A 23613-nucleotide genomic window follows, 5' to 3' on the forward strand; every position below is an offset into this window, starting at 1 on the left:
CCCTTTTGAAAGCTTGGATGAGCATGGCTGGCAGTGGCTTGCAGCAAGGAAGCCTACAATAGTAGATGGTAAACCTATATTTTCAACATCCAAAACCAATCAGGTGGCAGAAAAGATATTCGATCTTTCTGAGCGTCAGAGGAAAGGAGAGCTCGTACCAAATAGGGATAAAGATGTGCTCAATTTGACCCTTGGGATGAAAGAGCATGGATGCGTCAGAGGGGTTTCCTCAAAGTTGACCATTAAGGATGGGTTCGAGAGGGATAGGGCTAGCTACAAGAGCCACTCCCATTACAAGGATGATCTAAGAGAGACGGCAGAGAAAGCACTAGAATCTAGTTTTAAGGACTTTTTGCTGGCAACACTTGCAGAGTAGTAATGAAGTGGTGAGGCCAATATACAGATGCCCATGGTCATGATGTCACATCCGCTATTGGGCCAAGCGAATACACCAATTTATGCTCCGAGTAGCATTGGCTCTACGATAGCACAACCATATCTGATAGATTCTATATGCATCAGTACTCCTTGCTCGTTGCACGTCCCGATTGGTAGAGCTGGCAAGACAAAGGAGGTTGCCAAAGGCCTTGCGATTCCAATTGGCGGTTTGTTTGAGGGAAAACCTATCCTACACCATTATGCATACGTAACAATGCTTGAAATTAATTCAAACTATGATGATCACAAGATAGACATTCCCACTGTGGAAGGTATCCATTGCCTTGGACAAAGTATCGGCAATACCATACTGTGGCATAAACGAGATATCATACTATCTTCAGTTCCTTCTGAGCATGCACTTGTGGACTCGACACTGCCGAGTCCAGCACCACCGGCTGCAGCATCAGAAGAACAACGGGTGGCCACACCACCGGATGCAGCATCAGAAGAACAACAGGTGGCCACACCACCGGCATCCCCGGCTGCAGCATCAGAGCCGGTGGATTGGCCGGAAGACCATCCACCACCTGCTCAAGCATCACCACAACAAAAACAGGTGGACCTACCAGAGGAGCCACAACAACAACAGGTGGACCCGCCAGAGGAGCCACAACAACAATAGGTGGACCCGCAATTAGTGCCTTGAGTCGTACGGCCTTACGAGAAGGAAGGATCAGACATTGCAGCAAGATAGCACGCGAGCAACAAAGCAGCCAAGATGACAAATAAGACGGCAGCCAAGATGGCAGACAAGACGCAAGACATCCAACAACCGAGATATTCCAAGCCCCGCACTGACACAACATACAATTTGGTTGTTGGAGTCGATGACATACCAGATTTATCGGATTGTCCTCAAAAATTTCAGTATGGAAAACCGTTACCAATCGCCGGGATTCCAGGTGAAATGCAAAGGATGCACAATTGGTACACGAGGGCATGTAGACTTGGGCTCAGAACCATATGGGTGCGGTACTCACTGGATGTGTTCGGACCTCCATTTAATGAAGATTTCAGCAAAATCTTCTTCGATTTTTGAGACATCCATGATATGTTCCACCTCTCAGAGCTAGAGTTACAGCTCGTCAGATTGTGGTGCATGTAAGTGCTTCATTGATGCTAATATCTTGTATATATGCTAAGGCCTACACATGTACTATGCATAACTAATTAATTGATGCAAAAAATGACGTGCATGTTGTAAAGGAGAAGGCTAGATATCTTGATCCTTATGCTATTTGCGAAGTTAGGCACAACTTCCCGAGCCAGTGTGGAGAGAGACAACCATGACAAGCTAGCTAAGTACAGGACAAAGAAGGACAAAAGGGTGAAACGAGTACGACAACATAAAAAAGCTATGAGGAGGGTTTCAACCTACATAGCATATATGATGCTTAAGTGGCAAGATAGGCCTTACATATGGGCGCCCTACAACTTCCAGTGAATCTAAATTTCTACCATTTGTTATAATATATACACTTGCTCCTTCATACCTGAAAAAACCTTATATAATATTTTTGCAGGGGTCACTGGATTGCTTTTATGATACAACTAAAGAATGGAGTTGTGATCATATTTGACTCATTGGATTATGACCAGAGTACTTACAAAGAATATTCATCCTACAAAAGTTAGTGAATTTCTTGTTGTGTACACTTACATTGTGCAAATTGCCCCCCCCCCAAAGATTACATATAAACTAACTTCTCATTTTTTTCAAAACAGGACTTACCAGCACTACATTACCAATGGAGGGATTCATAACCCTGAGACACCAAAAGAAACGGTTGTACGCAAAAACTTTCCATGCCACAAGCAACCATCTAGTTCTATACATTGCAGGTATTATGTGTGCGAACCCATCAGGCTGATCCCGAACGTGTAAGGGGCTACCTTTCATATATAGGGATGTGTATATATTCCCTCCGTATAAAAAAAGGAAGTCGTTTTGGACAGCGACACGGTCTCCAAAGCATTACTTTGACTCCTTATTTTTATAAAAATATTTATCCAAAAGTGATATATGTATATTTTTATGAAAGTATTTTTCAAGACAAATCTATTTATATGGTTTTCACATTTCCAAACTCAACAACTTAAAAGTTATTCATGATTTATATTCCCAATGTTTGATCCAAACCTTGTCCAAAACGACTTCCTTTTCCTATACGGAGGGAGTATGTACATTGCATTCTTTACCTATCTAACACTTGCTTAATTTTTCCATGGATTTTAATTGCAGATTAGGCCTCAACTACATGGTTCGCGTATGAGCAACAACTTCTAAATATAGGCGTTGATTTATGTCGTTTCATTTTGCGTGAAGCGGTAAACCCGATGAGTACCTATTATCACCCAGAACACGAATTAGCACAAAAAGATAAATACATTAGCCTCCATGAGTGGGAGAATCAAGAGTACCGCCAAAGCTAGCCTTCGTGAGTGGCAAAAAAATATGTAATTATGCACTCTAATGATGGATATATATGCTTCTAATTTCTTGCCTTCGTGAGTGGCAGAAAAACATATAATTGTGCACTCTAATGATGGATATATATATATATATATATATATATATATATGCTTCTAATTCCTTAATTTTGTATGCTTAAATTGAATTTATGTAACATATATTCTACGTCGATAACTATAGCTTCTTCAATTCGGCCGCACACTAGACTGTTAAAGTGAAATTAGCAGGAACTAAAAGTTTTAAAAACTGGTGGGAAACAGTTTCAGCAAATTCAAATTTCAATCGCTGAATTTTGGTGGGAACGACATTTCCAGAGGCGGGTGATGGCGTCATCCGCCCCTGAAGACACCATTACCAGGGGCGGGTGATGGCGTCAGCCGCCCCTGGAAACGGATCTATAGGGGGTGGGTCTTTTACCCACTCCTGCAAACAGCTATTTGTAGTTGCGAAAGCTAAGAGTGGGTGGTGCACATATTGTAGATGGTGGGGGTGTGAACTGCTCCCTCTATTCCAAATTGTAAGGTATTTTCTTTTTAGGTATATAATTTTTGCTATGCACCAAGACATATATTATATCTATATACATAGTAAAATTAATATATCTAGAAATGTCAAAACAGGGGTTATTATATAGAACCATTATAACGTACGGTACGCGGCCCAAATTCGAATTATGTGTTTTAAGGGCCACCTCGGCACTTTGCTGGTTCACGTGATTTGTTGGGAGCCCTCCTATACAACATGAGACCCGCGCTCTAGCCTGTCACACAATGCTCATGATGTATCTAAGGAATGTACTATATTCCTAGTATACAATAATAAAGAAGAAAAAATATGCTTAACTATCTGCTTGTCAACCCTCGTTATATTTGTATGGCATTAAATGCTTGCCAAAATATCACTTTTATTGCTGATTTACCCGTCACGATATATTCGTTTAGGCTCCTACCACTCGCTTCTATATAAGCAAGATCCTCCCCCTCCATTCTCCTCATCACCAAAGCAATCATTTCACTTCCATTCGTAGAATTCCATAGACTTGAAGCTAAGTTTGCTCGCTAGCAGGCTCTTGCTTCTTAAGCTAGCACGCTAAGCCAATGGCACGCAAGAAGGTGAACCTCCAGTGGATCTCCAACAACTCCACCCGGCGTGTGACGCACAAGAAACGCTGCCAGAGCTTGATGAAGAAGACGAGCGAGCTCACCACGCTCTGCGGTGTCAAGGCGTGCGTGGTGGCGTACGGGGAGGGCCAGGCCCAGCCGGAGGTGTGGCCCTCTCCATCGGAGGCCAGGCGTGTCCTGAAGAAGTTCAAGGCCATGCCGGAGATCGGCAGGTTCAAAAAGATGCAGAGCCAGGAGGATTTCCTCCAGGGCCGCATCTCCAAGCTCCGTGACCAGGTATGCAAGCTGGATCTCGAGAACCAGGAGCACGAGACCTCACGGCTCCTCCATGAGAGCATGGATGGGCGCCGTCCTGGCCTCGCCGGCACCGACATCGAGGAGCTTACCAACCTCAGGCAGATGGTGGAGACGAAGATGGCCAGAGTCAAAGAACTACTCCAAGAACAGGTGGTTAGGCATGGAGATTTCCCAAAGCATCCAGGCTCATCGTCCTCATCCCACCAGCTACAAGCTTCCTACACCGAGATGATGCACCAGGGCTGGCCCATCAACCTGGCCCCAGCCCAAGGGGAGGAGCTTGGTGACGTGGTTTGCAATGCCTTCGCTAGTACCAGCAAAGATTGGGCTGGGCCCAGTGGCAACGGAGGTGACATGACCCAGCCTTACAATCCGGGTTGTTGCTCAGGTTTCCCATGGGGACAGGATATTTTTTCTCCCATGGAGTGAGAAGGATGCTTCAGGCTTGGACCCCAACTGTTCAAGCATATGGCCAGTTCTATATATGTCTAGGTCATGTTATGGTTTTTGTTTTGTCCGGGCTGTGGCTAGTAAGGGTCATGTATCGTTGTCGTGTCATGTCTTAGAATTGCTCTTGGTCTAGTGCTCCGTTAGAGCATAGTGGTTTAAGTTGTACTTCATAGTGTGTTGCATGCTTAGCAATTTTGTGTTCAACAATGTGGATGTCTTAGCATGCATCCTTATATCCCTTTTGGTTAATTAGATCAATATTATTGCTGGCCAGCTCGTTTGTGTGGTGTTGCTTCTCCCTTTTGGTTAATTAGATCAATATTATTGCTGGCCAGCTCTTTTGTGTGGTGTTGCTTCTTTGCAATAATAATATCTAGGATAGATCACGAGTTTATATTGGAAATGTGTGATGTCCTGAAGAACTTCCGATGATGAGCACAATCTTTTCTGGTGCTGGCAAATCTGGCCTTCTATGATGAAAACCTCCATGACGAGAAGATAAAATGTCGTAGATAATGAAACATAAGTGACAATTTTACGGGTACGTCACAACAGACTAGGCTAAAAATTGTTGGCAGTTGCTTTGGGGATGATTTTTAGCTTTTTTGTCACAAAATGCACAATAATATGACAATTATTGACGCTTGCCATAAAAGTTAGTCATTTATAAATGATGTTGCCAACAAGATTAGTTACAAAATCTTTTGATCGGCTTTCTAAATTTAAGCTGTTAAGAAAGTTTGAGTTCCTTTTGTGCTTGCCTAGTTGATGGCCCAACAAATTTTAAGTTCCATGATTATCATTTGCTTGATGATTAACCACAGTATGCTGCCTAAATTGGTTTTATCATTGAGTCTACAAATCGATAGTGCAGGCTTGAAGCTATAGACTTACAAATATATTAAACGTCTTCATTCTTCAATGAGATATAGTTATCTAGCTATATAAGGCGTCTTATTAGTTATCTAGCTGTATAAGGGTTCGTACTAGGACTGCATGGGAATGGTCGTTACCGGAAAATTCAACTCATATATGTAACTGGACAAGGGTCGTACCTATAGCATTTTACTATAATCAACTGGCGCTGCGACATATGGGCTGGTGAGGATTTGAGTATTACGATTGAGAAGTTACAGTGACACTAAACGCACCCTTAATCACTAACTACTCCCTCCCTCCCAAATTGTATATCATTTTAACTTTTCTAAGTGCATAGATATTTGACTAATCAGCGCGGGCCAGCAACTCTTCCAGCCATCGATTTTTGACCAACCCTCTCCTTACCCCAAACTTTCCATTTCCAGAAAATTCTGATCCCGCAAAATTTCATTTTTGGAATAGCATAACTTATACATATAACTTCTACGCATAATTTTATATTAATATCTTTTTGTAAGATAACATTTTAGCACAACTTTAATACATGAAGAATTTATACGTACAATTTTCAACTTTAAATTTTTATTTTTAGAAAGTTATAACGTATACACATGATTTATATGTAAAGTTGTAACGTATACACACAATTTATACGTATAACTTTTTTCTAACAACTTATGTGATAAAATTTGTAACACATGCAGTTTCATGATATACACAACTTATACGCATAACGTTAATCGTAACTTTTATGAAAATGTTATTAAACAACTTATGCATATAATTTATACGCATAACAATATTTACTCAGTACAAATTGCATTGAAAAATAATTGAAAGGGAAAAAACGGAAAAGAGAAAAAAAACCGGACACTGGATACACACGGGGCGGCGGCAGCAGCTCGGTGGACCCTCGGCCGCTGGCTCACGAGTCAACTCAACATTACGACAAACATATATGAATATAAAAAATCAAAACAACCTACAATCTAAAACGGAGGGAGTAGACGAACACTTAGGGTAACAAGATGTTAAAGTTTAACACCCGTCACATCGGATGTTTGGATGCTAATTATGAGTATTAAACATAAGCTAATTATAAAACTAATTGCACAAATAGAGTCTAATTCGCAAGACGAATCTATTAAGCCTAATTAGTCCATGATTTGACAATGTGGTGCTACAGTAACCATTTGTTAATGATGGATTAATTAGGCTTATAGATTCGTCTCGCGAATTAGCACAGGGTTCTGCAATTAGTTTTATAATTAGCTCATGTTTAGTTCTTCTAATTAGTATCCGAACATCCGATTCTAATTAGTATCCGAACATCCGATATGACATTTAACACCTTGTATCAAACACCCCCTTAATCTAATCAATCACGATTCGCTAGATGCGAAAGGAAGATAAAATAGTCTTTGTTCTCGTAACCGTGTTCTGTTTCAATCGGCAAAACGCGCCCCAGAATGATGTACTTTCACTAGTAGCATTCACTTTACATTTAAGCAGCTTATATTTCAGTATTTTCGCTCGGCCTTTAGCTGAACTGAAAGATGCAGAGAAGCCAGGCAACATTTTCCCAGCAGAGGGCCCCTCCAAACCCATCAACCATTCCTACCCATCAGTGTCAGTTTGCACGATCTGTTCGTCCTGGAACACGCATACCCTCTGTGCAAACAAATCCTCAGAAAATTGAAAAACTGAATCAAGATTGCCAAAAATTAGTCTTCCCAACATCATTCTATGTATTCCTATCTCCTTTTGCTCCTCATTTTACTCTTCCCTTCAAACTTCCTAGACCCTCCTCTAGCCTTCCCTTTCTGCTTGAGTTTCACTTTGCTACCCCTCTCCTTCCCCTTGTCCAAGTCACTTGCTTTCCCGTCAGAGGCTTCGCCATCAGAGTCTCCAAAACCAGTGAGCTTCTCATACTCGTCTTCATCAATGTCTCCGCGCTTCAGCTTCTTCAAGAGCCGGTACTCGTGCGCCAGCTCATCCAGGTCCTCCTTTGTTTGGACTGACTGCCGCTGCTTGCCTGTCTTCTTTCGCTTTGGTTTCTCAGGCTTCTCCCGAGCTCTTCTCTTCTCTGGCTTTGGGTTCTGAGCTTCCTCTTCTGCTTTCCTTTTCAATGCCTTCTTGCGTTGCTTTTCTCGAACTTTATCCCTGCAAGTGAAGCACGATAATCAGGGCAACCCCAATGTGAAGTAGAACCAAATGGTACCATCTTTCAACTATAGGAAACAAAATGCTGATTCTCTTAGGCTCAGTGTATCAATGGAAATAAAACAGCCTCAATATTTACACTTGAAATCACAAAACACTGGTGCTGGATATTTTGAGATTTTCATTTTGTCAGGTACGAGTCTTATTTCACAGATTATCATTCAGACGTGAACATTCCGCAGATTATCACTCAAAGTATAGACATTCCACAGATCCAAAATTAGCACAACCATTGACCACACCTTTGGCAAATTAGCTGTTACTTAAAAAACAGGGTAGCTGAGAAGAATGCAGATCATGTTATGTTCTTGGATAGAGTTCTTACTTGTACTTGATTTGTGTAACATCAACATCATCAACAGGAATAAATCCTTCCAGTGAAAGAGAATGGTGCTTCACTTCTGGCATAAATGGGATCTGGAGTAAACCATACTCCATAGCTAGCTTTCCAATCTCAAGATCTTTCCATCTGAAAATGTAAGAGCAGTGGTGCTCCTTGTATGCTCGAATGAATGAAACGAACGCTCTAAGTCCTTTCTCCATGACATTGCGATCTTCGAGTGCAGCACTTCTAATCTACAACCCAAAGTGGTATATTGGTTATTAATCAGTAATTGCCCTCCTAAGCAGGGTAACCTTTCTATATGATCCCAGCATGGTATGACTGACATTTCAAGTGGTATCTAGACTCACAAACCTAAGATGCCTAATTTGTACAAGAAAAAACCCACCTGTGGCACAACATCTTCAGTGTTTGAGGGACACTCCCTTTCTGTAAGAGGAACACCTCGAAGCTTCAAGAACTCAACATAAGTATCCTCCTGCAGTGCGAAGTAGCCTTAAGTTCTTTTTACTCTAAATTAAGAATTCTACAGACAAGTGCATAGAAAAATAAATGCACCTACTGACTTCCACTTACAGAGTGAACAATAAAGAAAAAGCTCAACGCACAACAAAATACCTTTGGTAAGAGAAATACAATAGCATCTCCTTCTTGATCATACCGTGCAGTTCGGCCAGCTCTATGTATGAAAACGTTGGGATCTTGAGGTGGATCATACTGGATGAACAAATATGCACGTTTACTATCAGATGATGCCCAAACATGAAGATTCAGAATCGAGAAGAAAGAGTAGAAATAACCTGCACAATCAGATCAACACTTGGTATGTCAAGGCCCCTTGCTGCAACATCAGTGCAGACTAGAATACCACTTGAAAGAGCAGAAAATGACGCCAAAGCTTTCTCTCGAGGTCCCTACAGATTAGAAAATAAATGATGGAGGCAATCAGTATGAAAAAACAACATTGGGAAGTAAGTCATTTGACAGCATCCATACCAATATTAAATAGTACAATAACGAAACTAAAATGCTTTCCATAACCTGTTTCATCTTCCCATGGTAAGGAATTATTGGAGAACCTTTTAGTGAGTTAAGCAGTGGAAGAACCACAGCCCAGTAATCTACACAAGCACATGTTGCAAAATATCTGTATTCAAGTGGGATAGAAGAGTTCAAAAGTTAGCACACTGCTACACACACTACAACGAAGACAAGTGAGCATACATTCAGGTTCAACATGTACTTACACCATTATTTTCTTTCCACTATTCTGAACAAGGAAATCCACAAGCTGAGATGACTTCTTTGATGCTTCACACATCATATACTGAAAAAACAAGCTTATGATTTTGTAGGCAACAGTTATGAATCAAGAAAGACAAGGCATGATCATAATAAAAAACAAAGTGTATTATGAATAGCCATATATACAGTGTTGATGAAAACCATCCAGCTTTTTTTAACAAAAGTATCTTGCAATACCTCCAATCGAAGCCCCAATGGTGTTTTGGATGGACCAAGCTCTTGCTGACCGGCATCTTCGCTTGTCAGCTTCGTCTCTGTCTTAACCTCAACCCTCATAGGATTCCTCAACCCTGCTTTGGAAAGATCCGCAACAGCTTTTGTCTGGGTAGCTGAGAACAGCCCAGTCCTCCTAAGCTTCGGCAACTTTGAAAGTATGAAATTAATATGTTTCTGGAATCCCATATCCAAGAGCCTATCAGCCTCATCCAGGATCAAAATCTGCTTCCCAAGCCACAAAAACGAATGGAAACGGCATCAGCATCCCACAAAATGTTTAACAAATCATCTTAAAAAGAATCAAGCAAAAGCTTCCATCGTCTCTGAAACCACCTCAACATTCTTATAATCTAGAGTGCCTTCGCGTTGCATAATATCGAACAGCTTCCCAGGAGTGCCCACCAATATGTTCGCGCCCTCTTCCTCCAATCTCTTGAGCTCTGCATTGATGTTCAGCCCACCAACCAGGAGCATGGACGACACGCCCTTCAGTGTCGCGAAGAAGGGCTGTGCCACATTGCATATCTGCGATGATAATTCTCTTGTGGGAGAGACGATGACAGCAAGAACCTGCAATAAAAAAATCAATTGGTTTATTCATTAGAACTTTAGAAGTGAGTGAATGATGCAATTTGGCCGTTTGTGATTAAATAGCACAAGAACAGAGCAATGAAGGAAGGAAGCAGGGAGTTCAGGAGCTGTGAGGCGACCTCGTGGGACTTGGGCGGGGAGGAGCGGCGGCGGAGGATCTCGACGACGGGGACGATGAAGGCAAGGGTCTTCCCGGAGCCGGTGGCGGCGTCGACTGCGACGTCCTTGTGCGACAGCAGGTGGGGGATGGTCGCCGCCTGCACGGGCGTGCAACGCCGGAAGCCGCCGCGGTGTAGTGCCTCCACCACCTCCGCGGATAGCGCGGGTGACATCTCCGAGAACTTCTGGTCCGTCAGCGCGCCCCGCGCGGCGGCCGCCGCCGCCGGCGTGGATGTCGCCATGGGGAGCGCTGTGCTTTTAGGGTTCGGGCCGGTGGGGTTTAGGCGTTTCCTGCTCGCGCAAAACGAAGGGTCATAAGCGGCTCGGACATTAATACGTATCCCTCCTCCGAAGGCGTATTCCTGTCAAACGTAAAGGCGTAAATCCGAGGCCCTAGGCTGATAGCCTGATATGCAAGTTGCAGCTGACTTGACTGCATATTTTCATTCATATTAAACCCAATCTGGGAGGAAGTACATATATGCACAGCTACACACAATCACACAAACTGTGTTTCTCTTCAACTTCTTTACTTGCAGCATAACACACCATTGCAGAAAAAATAAATGAGTGAAAATGTCGGCGGATCAAGAACTCAAGATAGCTATTGATCATTCTTCACTTTGTTCAGCGGATGCAACAGCAACAGCAATGCCCGGCTCATTCCCTTTCTGTTCTTCTGCAACAGCAATGCCTTGCTCATTCACTTTCCGTTCTTCTATGACACCACCCTGAAATAGCACATATTCACATTATATAAAAGATGAAACGGCGTTGCTATTGTACCAAAAATTGAGTGCTTTTGTAGGTCTACCTCGTCTTCTGGGACCAATACTTTCTTCACTTTTGCGACAACAACTGTAATGTCATCCATCTTACCACCTACAGTAACAAAATTTGGGCACCAATGAGCTTACTGATCGTGCTATGTAGAATATAGAGCATGGCATCTTGCGAAGAGCTTATGCATGCCTATTAGTTTGGCTCCAAGTAGCTTCTTCCACCAGGGAACATCGAAACCCTGCATGTAAGCATCTGGAGTGAAACATGTTCCATCATTGATGATGTAAAGAATGGCATGTGGAAAAGTGTTTGTATCTCACCCTACTCCGGGCCTCCATTGAGTAGGGCGAATCAAATGTGACATCAACTGAATGCTTTCTTGCAAGCTCCGCCAATGCTTTTGCTGTAAAAGTTTAGGCAAAAGTTCAACATGGTTTTAGAAGGGCTGGAACATATGGTCTTTTTTCTTTTTTGAGACCAGCTGGAACATGTGGTCTGATGACCCCTGTTGTAGAAGCAAGAAATTTACCAGCTTCATCTACTCCTGGCGACTCAGAAATTATGGAAATAATCTCTTGATCAAAGATATTGTCAAAAAGTCCATCTGAACCACTCACAATCATATCACCATCCATGAGATTTACACTGCAAACCTGACAGACCAACAAACTTTACAAATCAGAAAGAAGAAATCTATACACTTGGATCGTTTATTTATATTTAATATATCTACTACAGTAGGGGCTTCCCTTACTGTTTTCGCTAAAAAACACCTGGATCATGTATGCACGAAGTGACTGTTGTCAATAAATCTGACAGTAACTAAGAGGTGTTCACACATACCAATAAAACAATCTTTACACACATTTAACAATTTTTATCATACACATCTTGAACTACAGTCACTACGTGCATATACGATCCAATATTGGGCCTTCCTAACATTACGTGAGTTTCCTAATATATTGGGCCTTCCTAATAGGTTTCATATACCAACTTGCCAGCTTTAAGCTTAAACTTTTACAGTCACGTATTATATTGCTAGTGCTTAAACATAATAAAGAAAAAATAATTGTAATTTAAAAAGACGGTGCATACCAGTGCATCCTGATATGTTTGACCAGCTGACTCGGAGCTTATCTGGTATGGACAGTCAAAGTAATGTTCTTGAGGGGATATAGAAAACATTACTTGGCCTAGTATGTCATTGAAGAAGACAAGAAACAAGTTAGAATCGGTACAGAATAGGTTAATTATACATTATATTACTCAAGGTCACCTTTACGAATAACTTTCAAACCACAATCTCCCACACTTGCAATTTTCAGAGTCCCAGTCTTCTCTAGCATGGCGATGATTCTATTACCATTGAAATGAATTGCAGATTTTTAAGTGTCATCCAGAACAAAGAGTTCCTGTAAGACAGTAACATATAAGTACATAACAACTGTAGAAACAATGCTTACACTGTTGCAGATCCAATAGAAGAAGTTGCAGCATGAGCTTTCATGAGAAGAGTCTGAGGATCACGATTGACCTGCAACTTCCATGTGATGTAAATTTGTTACGGGCACGTAGAGTAAACGAAATGGTGTAGATTAGTAGAACTGATGTTTAGCAAGGGATACCTCCTCGTCGTTGAGAAAATTAGAGCTGTTTCTCATGAGCTCTCGTGAAAACAGAGCTGGATTGACATCCTTTTCTGCCCATCTGTCAGTAGATAAGAGAATGACTAGCAGGATAAAAACCATGTGTTAATGCATATTAATGAAAGCAACATAACTTTATTGTAGGTGCTACAGACACTCAGATGTAGATGGGGGAAAAGCATTGCTTCAGTTCACTGCAGCACTTCTTTTGGGGAAGGAACAGTTAATTGCAGCAAAGATGGCGTACCCTGAAACACCATCTGCAATGGCAAATACTCCGCCAGCATCGCTATTGGCAAAGAAAGCATCTTCTCCACCACTTGCAGCCTTGGAAATATGGAAAACAAAATGAAAGATTGGCAAGCTCAATTGTTTTTTTTAAAAAAAAAGGATCAAGAAAAAGCAGACAATTCTATGATCAGCGAGCAACTTGAGTTATGTTCTTAAAATAAACAACTAACCTTTCTTGGGTGTGGGATTAGATGAGTACCAATAGACAGCACAGCTTCCAACCTACAATCACAGGTTCATATGCCTGGATAGTTGCTGGTAGATAAAATACACTACGAATAACTTGAGTCTCATAATTAGCTGCAGCAACAATCGCCCCGTTAGTTAACTGGAGCTAGCAACTTAATTTTGCACCTTGATGGCGGCAAGATTTGAGTGACTAGAACTAGAGGTCATCAGAGCAAATGCACAAAGATAAACCATCACCGGCATACAATACATATGAAGAAAAGTTCTGCTAAACACGAACATAGCGGTAGGGCCTGCAGGAAAGGTGCCTAAACTAGACGGGAATAAAAAACTGAATTGCAATCTCATAGTGTCATTACCTCGATTCCTGATACAACCATACTCACTAGCAGACACATTAGCTAAGATCGAAATTTTACCCAAGTTTCCAAGAACCGGGCGAATTCAAACATCTTTGAATTATCATGGTCTCGTGCAACAAAGAGGCAAAGAAAGGGCGTACTTGGCTGCGCGAACAGGGGAGAAGCGCGAGCGGCGGATTGGAGGATGAGGAGACGCAGGAGGGGCGAGGAAGCGAGGGGTCGAGAGGCGGGAAGCTGTGGAGGCCGCCATTGCAATCTCCTCGCTATGGTTGCTCGCGGCAAATGCGACGCGGTGGCGATGGTGGAGAGGGGTGGAGGCGGACAGGCCACATCAGCGGGCTGGCTGCCTGGCTGGCTGAGGCCTCTTGCTAGGCGGACAAGCTAGTGGTGTTTGGTTTCGGATTTCGGTATAAACATTTTAGATATCTTTCTTCAGTTTGGACCCTGTTTTGCTTAGTTTGCTGCAACCAAGGGATGCAATTAACATTTAACTTGTTCTAAGTATTAGCCTATTAGGCCATAAGATTTCATAAAGTTTTTCATGAGGGAGTCACGTGCATATGCAAATCTATCACGTGATATCTGATTTAACTCTAACGCGTATGCAAAATCATCATTGGATGTTCGTCAAAAACCACGATAGGATATGCGTAGAAATTAAGGTTAAATATTTTTTAGGCACGAGAGACTTAACATGACTGGTAAAAGGATTGAAGTTGAACTTTTTTCTATAAAAGTAAAAAAAAAGTTGATTCAAAAAAGTAAGTGTTGTTCTGTATAATCACCATGGTATAGCATGTAATCATTTTATTTAAGGTAGCATATGTCCTTAGATACTACTTCCTCCGTTCTAAATTGTAGGTTATTTTGATTTTCTAAGTTCATAGATATTAACATACACTATATCTAAGTATACCTAGAAAAACCAAAACAACCTATAATTTGAAACAGAGGAAGTAATACTGAATTAAAGTGTCATATTGTAAAATAGCATGACTATTCTAAAGGACTCATATTTTGGATTATGGAAGTAATCCGTCTTTGTTTTTATATATTGGTAATTATCAACATTATAAAAGTGTAAGAATTCAACCAGTTAACACTATATATTTCTTTTTCAAAGAACGCTATATACTTCTTCCTTTTAATGAAACATCAGTGAGGCAGCAGGGTCAAAAAAGTGACATGGCTACGTGCGAATCGAGCTCATGTCCAGACCAAACGGCGTCTCTGGCGGCTCCACTCCCACCTGTGCAACTCGGAACCCGTGCTTGGCGGAGATCGAAGCTGCCAAGCCGAGCACCGACTCCTGTGGTTTGTGTGACGAGGCGAGCAGCGGCTCCAGCTTCCTGCGTGCCGTGAAGCTCCACCGGCGTTCCGCACGACAAGGCGAGAAGTGGCTGCCGCAGCCTGCGCGCGACGCGAGCAACGACTTCGTGGCCCGCGCGTGCGAGGCTCCTGCATCCGGTGCGGCGACTCAAGGAGCCCGCAGGTGCGACTAGCATCCTGCGCGCTTGAGATGGACAATGGCTTCGATGGCGGACATCAGCTCCGGTGGTTTTCCCGTGGTAACCCACCCCTCCACCTGGGATATGATCGCTGGGAAAAGATAAGCTTATTTTCCTATCCCAATTTTCCCAATTCTCGTGTATTTCCCATCCCACCTTCCAAACACCAAACATGAGCTCCTTATTTCATGTATTAGTCTCTATTTTCCACGAGCCAAATGTGCTGGGTTATGAAGGGTTGGATTAGGGTTAGGGATATGAGAATCCAAACCCAATCCATTGTTTGGCTGAAGCGAGTTTGGGTTTGGATTTAGGTGGATCCCACGAGTTAAAAAATAAAGCACACGGGACGGCTCATTAACTTGCGTTCGGCTCCTCCACACAAACGTGCGTACGCGGCAGCGGGATGCTTGCGAAGCAAGCGCGGCTCCTGCGGCCATGCGTGCAGGGTGAGCACGCCGACAGCTCGATGCGTGCGAGGCGAGGGCAGCTTCGGCGCGGCGCCGCTCGCGTTTCCAGGTAGCCGCGCGACAACTCTTCGCATTCTGATCCTCCATCCCGTCTCCTCCCTCCGCTACGCTGCTCGCCTGATCGTGACCCTACCAAGCCGATGGCCTCCACCCTGCAGCAAGGCAGCAATGGAGTAGGCTCCAGTTTGTTTGCATCGGCTTCCATGGTGTCTAAATCAAATTCCGTTCTACCTAGATTCACGTTTTCTCTACTCAAATCAATCTCCCCCTTTGAAATCCACAATCAGCACGAATCGGGCTTTCGATTCTGCGCCCCCGCGATGGCCTTCAGGTCTAGCGGTCGGACGGCGTCTCATGCGGCACAAATATGCAAGGCAAGCAACGACTCCGGCGGCACGGCGGCCTGCGGGCGGACGGCGGGCTCGCACCACGAGCGGCACAGATCTGACAGCCCGCGCATCGCGGCGACTCCGACGGTCTGTGCACGAGGCGAGCGACGACTCTAGCAGCTCGCGTGTGCAAAGTGACGGCAGCTCCAACGGCCTGCATGGCGAGACGAGCGGCTGCTGCTGCGGTACGGTCTTCGTCGTCCCGCCTCCGAGAGGTATGGCGTCCACCCGCTGCCGCTATTTCTATATCCCACCCCTCTCATTGGGATAAGATCTCTAGGAAAAGGGATCCTTATTTCCCTATCCCAATCCATATTCATTTCCCTATCCTACCACCCAAACATAGGATGCAATCTATCCCACCCTCGTTTCCCTGTCCCAGCCCCTATTTCCCACCTCCCAAAGGCCACGTAAAAGTGAATTTCGGAGACCAAAACAGAGCGGTCAACGAAGAGAGAGTAACTTTAAGATTCGCGCTAGCACGATCAGCGGCCGCCCACCCAAAGAGTCAGGCCACGCCGTCTCTTGTCCCGGAGGCGAATTCCTCGAGCGACGCGGCGACTCCGATCACCACCGCTGCCCGCCGTCCTCCTCCGCTGCCGCCGGCGCCGGGGCTAGCACGCCGGGGAGCCATGTCGCGGTCCTTGAGCATGAGGGGGAGCATGAGGTCGCGCCGCGACCTGCCTCCTCCCGAGAAGGTGAGGGATCCCTCTCCCCGTTCATCCCCTTCCTTCCCTCACCACGCGCGCCTGGTGAACTCGTGCGTGGGTGAGCGCGTACGCATTTGTGCGAGCCCCCCCGTGTTTTTCGGGTGTGTGCGCGATGGGCGCGTTGGATCTCGGGGTACCAACTCCGGCTCCTCAGGGGGGTCGCCTATCATGGCCAATTTGTTGGAACTAGGGTTCAAGTGCTGGTTCGTGCTGAAGGCGTCCAATGCACGAGCGGCGTGGGCAAATTCGATAACATTGTTGAGTTTTGCTCGGTTGAGCCTAGTTGTTTACACAAGGGATACTGCACACTTTTCTCATTTCAAATTAAAAATGGAAGCAAGGAGTAATCCTGCATAAGACTCCAACGATGATGCTTTTACCACCAGATTGCCGTATCATAGTGAACTAGCAACCAACATTGGTGTTTTCCCTTTGCCGAGCTTGGCGTGATTTGTTGGAACAAAACCAAGCACAATTTTTACCTTGAACCAAAACTCTTTTATATAATTTCCTATCTAAACTCTGAAAGTTTCTTGGACATTTTGGTAGCTATAGAAAGCAATTGTTATCCGTTAAGACAGTAGCAGCATTTTTTGAAAAGTAATTCAATGATGTGAATATTCATTAGTGCTTGCCTGGCTTGTGGCTTGTGTGCTGCGACTTTAGAGTCTACTGCCTAAGGTTGGAAAGGGATTGGATTGACAATAAAACCTTGTCCCATCTACTCTATAAAGTATTTCCCCCGCACCTTTTTAGCGCTAGCTGTTATGCCAGCTTGTGCTTCTTTGGCAGCATTAAGTTGTATTTTGTGCACAGGTCCTGTAGAATTTTTACTCAATTAATAATGGTGAATCATGTGTCTCAGACAATTGAAAAGCTTGAGGCTATGGTGGATGGAGGAAATTTCTATGAAGCTCAACAAATGTACAAATCAACCAGTGCAAGGTACTACGCATACAATTTAACTTATTTTAAGGAGTGATGGGCTCCCTTTGATCCTCTTTTGCACCATTTCAACAAACTTATGCTTCAGTCTTTATTTAAAAATTTCTTATTGCATGATTGAAGCCAACCTTCCGCATGATTACATTACTTCATTTTGACTCCCTAAGCAAGAGCTGGTTGGTTTGTGATTAGCTTGGCTCTTATAAGGCGCTAATGTCAGGATGTACACATAGCACATTTCGAGTAAAATAAAGAACAATGTTTTTGCATGCATTTCTTAAGCCAAAAGAATATTATTTGAGGCTTGTAAGTTGCTAACAATATTCAACTGGGTGGGAAACAATGTCGATTCAAGGATCAAAAAGTACCTGATAGTTAGAAAAATAAATAACTGAATATTATGCTTAAATTTTACCAGAATCCGGTAGGGGAGAATGTTGTATCAAGGACCAAAATATACCATAAAACCATCATAGCTTGTCTTGGCACATCTTATGTAGGTATATTGCTGCTCAGAAGTATTCAGAAGCCTTGGACATCCTTCAGTCAGGCGCTTTGGTTCAATTGAAGCACGGGCAGGTTACTTTCTCCTTGCAATGCACAAGTGCAAGTTAATATATATTGCTCGCAGCTAATTGCATATATCAATTTATACCAAGATAATTCATTAATCATGTGAGTTTTCCTAATTTTTATCTAGGAATTACCCAACAGCACATTTTTCTTCAACATTCTTTCCATTGAGGGGCTGCACAACCAAAATAGTGAAAAAACAGCTTAAGCTAGGTTATGCATGCAGTTTCTTCCTCTGCAGCAAGCTAATATCTCATGTTTATTTTTCCTTCTTTTTTGCACTTTGGGAATAATTTATAAAACGAACTTTACAAAATTGCAATCCATCTCACTCTTTAACTGGAAACAGATGTTATAGTAGCAGGTAGCCATGCTATTGTCGATTGAGGTGCTTTAGATTTTCTAGAAAAATGGTACACAAATTTCACTCTTATCTGTTGATGTACTCACGGCAATCTGAATTGGCATTTGACCCAATTCTTGGTAGAAGCAGCGCTGCAGTAGCATGTAGAACTTTGAAATCCTTCCATTTTTATACTTATTGGTAAACGATCTCAATGTGTTTATATTATTATTAACCACTTCAGGTTACTTGTGGTGGTGAACTTGCTGTCCTCTTTGTTGACACCCTTGTCGCAGGAGAGCTTCCATATAGTGAAGAAACTTTTGGTCAGTTTTTTTTCTTTTAAGGCAGTACAGGACATAAGTTACTTTAATTGATCATCAAAACATTTCCTAAAGTCTATCACATTGGCTTTCCTTTAATTACCTAGCTAATCCATGTGTACAATATGTCACTTTTAGCTGCTCCTAGCTAGTCTGTTGTGCAAAAAGATTGAAGAACCTAAAATGTTGGTGCAAGCAGTGACTTCTAGTGCTAAATGTGATTTAGCTACACCTTTTTTTCTTTACATACAGAAAATCTTTTTGGTCCTCTTATGATTCTGCTGATAAGCTCACCATTTTTAGCAAATGAAGGCATGATTTTGGCTAATGGATATCATATTTTGTGATAGTAACTATATTGTGTAACATTAGGTCGTATCAGAAAGATGTATGATGCATTCCCCAGGATATCTGTTCCACATTTTCTTGGAGATGACTATGATGACGAGGGGCATCAATTATCTGAAGCTATATCTGCCGCAAAAGTGCGTGCTGAGAGTTGTTCATCATTCCTGAAAGCTGCTATCAGGTAGGGTTACACGAATTTTTGTTAATTGCAAGTGAAATCAAGCAAATGTTTGCCATAAAAGCATCGAATTATTTGATCCAAACTGGTGCTATGTGCAGATAAGATCAGTGAGTTACTGAGATTATAGTGATAGGGTAATGCATTGTTCTGACTCATTTGCTCTCATCTCATATGAAAATTAAGGATTATACAATTGGTTAAATCAAAAGGTAAAGATATTTTTCCGTATTAGTGATCTCATTTATGCATTTTAGTGAGTACTTTCAGGAGTTGATCATAATGTTGTCATTTCTAGAGTTGGTCATGCTGTTATGTCAAGAAATCTGGCTTATGCTAAAATATATTGTGGTTTTGACACTGCAATGCAATAGCTATTTTCATGCTTAATCTATTAGTGGACATTGTGATGGTTCTCCCCATTATCAATGCTCTGTCTTCTTATGACGCTAATAATGTGTCATTTATCTATTAATAAGGTGGTCTGCTGAGTTTGGGACATCAAGAAATGGTTCTCCTGAGCTGCACGTTATGTTAGCAGAATACATATATTCTGAATCTCCAGAAACGGTAACTTGCCACAATTTATTGGCTCATAAGAATGTGGATGTCTTCTATGTGCTCCAAGGTTTAATGTTTAGTACCTTGATGGTAGGACATGACTAAAGTCTCAAGTCATTTTGTGCGCGGAAATGATCCAAAAAAGTTCGCTTCTATGCTGGTGAACTTTATGGGCAAGGTAGTGATTTTGTTCTTAACAAATAAGTTTTACACTTTTACGTAGTATGATACTCTAATCTTTTTGTTTTGCTGTGCAGTGTTACCCTGGTGAAGACGATACTGCAATTGCACGCGGGGTCTTAATGTAAGATATCCTTTCATAAATGTTAATAGGGAAAGGGACGATATCCTTTCCATGTATGAGTGGAGACCTTCAGTGTATTTGCAATGCAGGAAACGTCCGGTTTCTGTTATCTTTACAGTGTTAGGCAGGGGTTAGCTTCCTCCCAGGGTTTTAGTGCTCACCAACTTGAACTTGGGTGCCTATTTCTTATATTACAATGTCTAGTTCCTCCTAGATTGATCGAGTTAAATAATTGTGTACATGATTAACAACACTGCCTAGGATCGATCTTGATTAAATATAGACATTTAAATTTCCTGACATGTGATCGACTAATTCCCTTGGGGTTGTATTCGAATGCCAAGAGTAGAATACTCTAAAGTAGACTAGACTTTCATTGATGGAACAATATATTATTGTTGGGTAGAGATATTCAGTTTTCTGACATAATATTCATTCCTTAAGGTACCTATCTCAAGGGAACCTAAGAGATGCAAATTTACTTATGGATGAGATGAAGGAACAACTAAAATCTGCTAACTCAGAATTTCCAAAAACAGATTTGATTCAGTTCATCAAGTATCTGTTACCAACGTAAGTTTGTACTCTTCTTTATTCATCTTCTATCAGCATACAATGTCCTCTATTTCAGACAGGAAAAGTTATTGCAGGACAAATGTTGCAGTTTTGCATTAATAGCTTTGAAATGTCAAGTGCAAAATGAGTAGATTGCCTAATCTCATGTGATCTTCCCACCTAAGATTCATGTCTTGCTCTTGTTGAATTGATTTGAAACAATTAGTAACAACTTACTTAACTAATGCATTCATGTCCTGGTCCCTATAAGAAAAAACTTACCAAGGACCATGGATATACATATAAGTTGTTGTTGGTAGTTAAGGTCGAGGAAATTTTGTTTTATTTTGATGTAAGCAAGGCCTTAAATTAAGTGAATATGACAAATCCGACATGTGTAGCTTCACTCTTCTTTATCTCTTAGAAGTTTCACTTCACCCTTGACAACTTCATGGTGAGCTTTGTTTAATGTCTGTATTGCTTTAGTTCAAACTGTTAGGTTTGGTTAGTGTTTTCTTATCAGAATTTGTCATGGTATGCTTTCTGAAGCTAATAGGACCATAGAAGTTGTGTTTGTATGCCAGGGTCATAAATAGCTGATATCATGGTTTCATTTTTTTTTTACTCGCTTCTGTGGTAGTTGTCCCATATTAAGAGGTTTGCTAGGTAGCTTTATTTTCTTTATAAACAAACTGGTTTCAGGGTAGTTTCAAATTCTGTTACATGTATATATGTATATGTCATGGAAGATATTGCTTGTTTCCAGCGCTCTCAGGCATTTGTTACATGTGTCACTGTTTACAGGCTTGAAAGAGATGCTTACCCGCTTTTTAGGACTCTTCGACAGAAGTATAGGACAAGTACAGATCGTGACCCTGTGTTTCAGGAGGTATTGCTGTTTTTCTAATATGTTGTAGCTCATTAAGAACAGCTGATTAGCATCACATGGCCTCTTTTACGACTGTAACCATTAATTTGACAGGAAACAGGATATCAGCTTTTTTAAAAAAAGTGGAAACAAATATTAGTAATAACGTGCTTGCGTAAAAGATTATTCTGAATCCTGTAGGAATCGGTTAGAAGTTCTAGGAATATGCTTTCTTACTATTGGGTTTCAGTACTCCCTCCGTTTCTTTTTATATCGTATTAAGATTTAGAGAAGTCTTTGGAAGTGCGCTTTGGACATAAATTTCACTTACAATATATCACTAATGTTACAAATTAGCGTCGTACTAAAATATTTTGGAAATATAAATCTATTCATAGTCTGAGCATATATAATTTGACTACTAGTCAAAGTTTATGAAGCTTGGCTTCTTTTTCAAATCTTAATATCCCCTGTATTGCTGGGACTAACTTGCTATCATAGTATCATACTATCATGTCAAAACTTAAAAAAAATTACAAACATTTGCAACTCATGAGATGGCATGGTTGCATCTTGCAGTTACTGGATGAAATAGCTGCAAAATTTTACAATATACAGCGCCAGAACCCTCTAGAAGGACTTTTCGGCGAAATGTTCAAGGTAAGCCATATATTGTCTTACCATAATATGTCTGCTTGCTGTATAGAATCAATTTGTGAATATACTGTCAGGGACCAGTTGGTTTTAGCAATTTGTTTCTGTAAAACCTCAAATTCATGAGGAAGGCCTGCCTAATTTGAAGTCTCTATTCTGCAGATATAATTCATGACGAAGGCTTTTATGTTGATACCTTCACCTAAACTGTTGGCCGAAATAATACAATTGCTGCCGTGGCAGCTCTGGTTCACCGAAGGCGCTTCCTCGATCATCAATATCCAAGGCCATGCATTTAGCATCTTACTGCAAGAAGATATATATTCCTCTGCTCACCTGTAAAATCGTCGATTAGTCTCGATTGTTCCTGAATTATGTATAACTGAATTTTGTTTTCTATTACTTGTTTTTCTGTTTTTATTTTCCTTTTGTTGCCCTTGCCCTGTTCACTTTCGGAGATGTATCTTGTGTAGCCCACATTGGATCAAAATGATAGCTGATTTATGTTCATTGATTTTAGTTTATGGTGTTGTTAAGAAGCTTCCTTGAATCCTTAATCATTAGGGATACCTGCCTTGCTGTTGTCCAGCAGTTCAGGTGGCTCACGGCGGAGCTAGTGTCTTAATAAAGATATTTCGATTTAGCACTACTCCAACAAAATTAATAGTGATATTAATTCATTCTTTAATCTGAAGGCATCTCTTAATAAATAAAGTGATCTTGAACTTTAACAAAAAAAAAAAGAGACGATGGACTGCGAGCTGAGCACGAGTGCATGAAAGTTCTACGCAGTATTTTTTTTTAACTCGCTCCGACTTAAAGCGCATATCATTCGAATTATGCACACCTGTAGCACATACAAAGGGGTGTAATTTATTAGTGAGTGACAGCATTTATTTAAAAAGGGCGAGATAGGATCGCATGTATCTTAAAAAATTGAAAAGCTATAACAACATAGTAGTACTTCCTCCGTCCCAAATTACAAGAATCATAAATTTAACTATGTATATAGATATATCGCATACGCTATGTCTCGATATATAGCAAAAGTTATGAACCTTAAAAAGCTAAAAAAAAACTATAATTTAGAATGGAGGGAACCTTAGAAAGTT

The 23613-nt window shown here is 41.6% G+C and overlaps 4 protein-coding genes across 8 annotated transcripts; 2 read left to right on the forward strand and 2 right to left on the reverse strand.

The window, feature by feature from the left end:
- The first annotated feature begins 3482 nt into the window (after positions 1–3482).
- On the forward strand, positions 3483–5176 carry LOC117856202 (agamous-like MADS-box protein AGL80). The gene has a single exon (XM_034738618.2). The coding sequence runs from the start codon at positions 4012–4014 to the stop codon at positions 4759–4761; it is 750 nt and encodes a 249-aa protein (XP_034594509.1). The 5' UTR covers positions 3483–4011; the 3' UTR covers positions 4762–5176.
- Positions 5177–7066: 1890 nt separating this feature from the next.
- LOC117857413 (DEAD-box ATP-dependent RNA helicase 18) lies at positions 7067–10808 on the reverse strand. Its single transcript, XM_034740060.2, has 10 exons — positions 10459–10808; positions 10082–10318; positions 9710–9970; positions 9475–9554; positions 9269–9374; positions 9028–9141; positions 8846–8944; positions 8616–8705; positions 8210–8460; positions 7067–7824 (listed from the first exon to the last, which is right to left on the reverse strand). Exons 1-10 carry the CDS (start codon positions 10738–10740, stop codon positions 7416–7418), a joined length of 1929 nt encoding a protein of 642 aa, XP_034595951.1. The 5' UTR covers positions 10741–10808; the 3' UTR covers positions 7067–7415.
- A 102-nt stretch (positions 10809–10910) lies between these two features.
- Positions 10911–14144, reverse strand: LOC117857415 (probable protein phosphatase 2C 1). 4 transcript variants are annotated; one of them, XM_034740061.2, is made up of 12 exons: positions 13913–14144; positions 13392–13443; positions 13178–13257; positions 12910–12991; positions 12748–12824; positions 12561–12640; positions 12380–12477; positions 11811–11934; positions 11602–11684; positions 11471–11519; positions 11313–11380; positions 10911–11229 (listed from the first exon to the last, which is right to left on the reverse strand). In XM_034740061.2, the coding sequence occupies exons 1-12, from the start codon at positions 14020–14022 to the stop codon at positions 11110–11112; spliced, it is 1023 nt and encodes a 340-aa protein (XP_034595952.1). In that variant the 5' UTR covers positions 14023–14144; the 3' UTR covers positions 10911–11109. The 4 variants fall into 4 exon arrangements, with proteins under 4 accessions (XP_034595952.1, XP_034595953.1, XP_034595954.1 ...); XM_034740062.2 differs by having other exon boundaries at positions 12748–12818; positions 13913–14143; XM_034740063.2 differs by having other exon boundaries at positions 12910–13013; positions 13392–13521; positions 13913–14051.
- A 1723-nt stretch (positions 14145–15867) lies between these two features.
- On the forward strand, positions 15868–23020 carry LOC117856738 (protein GET4). Of its 2 annotated transcripts, none has more exons than XM_072293655.1 (12): positions 15868–16354; positions 17715–17794; positions 18295–18373; positions 18955–19036; positions 19406–19562; positions 20039–20129; positions 20215–20298; positions 20378–20424; positions 20869–20997; positions 21784–21868; positions 22427–22507; positions 22664–23020. In XM_072293655.1, exons 1-12 carry the CDS (start codon positions 16298–16300, stop codon positions 22667–22669), a joined length of 978 nt encoding a protein of 325 aa, XP_072149756.1. In that variant the 5' UTR covers positions 15868–16297; the 3' UTR covers positions 22670–23020. The 2 variants fall into 2 exon arrangements, with proteins under 2 accessions (XP_072149756.1, XP_034595003.1); XM_034739112.2 differs by lacking the exon at positions 15868–16354 and adding an exon at positions 16628–16837.
- Positions 23021–23613: the final 593 nt, after the last annotated feature.

Source organism: Setaria viridis, chromosome 5 (assembly GCF_005286985.2).
Source record: "Setaria viridis chromosome 5, Setaria_viridis_v4.0, whole genome shotgun sequence".
Classification (NCBI taxonomy): Eukaryota; Viridiplantae; Streptophyta; class Magnoliopsida; order Poales; family Poaceae; genus Setaria; species Setaria viridis.

What these genes read in the sequence shown, in the direction of transcription:
- LOC117857413 (XM_034740060.2), bottom strand. Translation starts at nt 10,740, where the DNA reads ATGGCGACATCCACGCCGGCGGCGGCGGCCGCCGCGCGGGGCGCGCTG. An exon ending in CATTGGGGCTTCGATTGGAG is followed by an intron (nt 9,555 to 9,709) that starts GTATTGCAAGAT and finishes TTGTTTTTTCAG; the next exon opens with TATATGATGTGTGAAGCATC. An exon ending in GTGTTGATCTGATTGTGCAG is followed by an intron (nt 8,945 to 9,027) that starts GTTATTTCTACT and finishes TTGTTCATCCAG; the next exon opens with TATGATCCACCTCAAGATCC.
- LOC117856738 (XM_034739112.2), top strand. Translation starts at nt 16,772, where the DNA reads ATGTCGCGGTCCTTGAGCATGAGGGGGAGCATGAGGTCGCGCCGCGAC. An exon ending in TTCAATTGAAGCACGGGCAG is followed by an intron (nt 18,374 to 18,954) that starts GTTACTTTCTCC and finishes TAACCACTTCAG; the next exon opens with GTTACTTGTGGTGGTGAACT. An exon ending in TTCCTGAAAGCTGCTATCAG is followed by an intron (nt 19,563 to 20,038) that starts GTAGGGTTACAC and finishes TCTATTAATAAG; the next exon opens with GTGGTCTGCTGAGTTTGGGA.
- LOC117857415 (XM_034740061.2), bottom strand. Translation starts at nt 14,022, where the DNA reads ATGGCGGCCTCCACAGCTTCCCGCCTCTCGACCCCTCGCTTCCTCGCC. An exon ending in GCCAGGAGTAGATGAAGCTG is followed by an intron (nt 11,685 to 11,810) that starts GTAAATTTCTTG and finishes AAACTTTTACAG; the next exon opens with CAAAAGCATTGGCGGAGCTT. An exon ending in CAATGGAGGCCCGGAGTAGG is followed by an intron (nt 11,520 to 11,601) that starts GTGAGATACAAA and finishes GCTTACATGCAG; the next exon opens with GGTTTCGATGTTCCCTGGTG.
- LOC117856202 (XM_034738618.2), top strand. Translation starts at nt 4,012, where the DNA reads ATGGCACGCAAGAAGGTGAACCTCCAGTGGATCTCCAACAACTCCACC.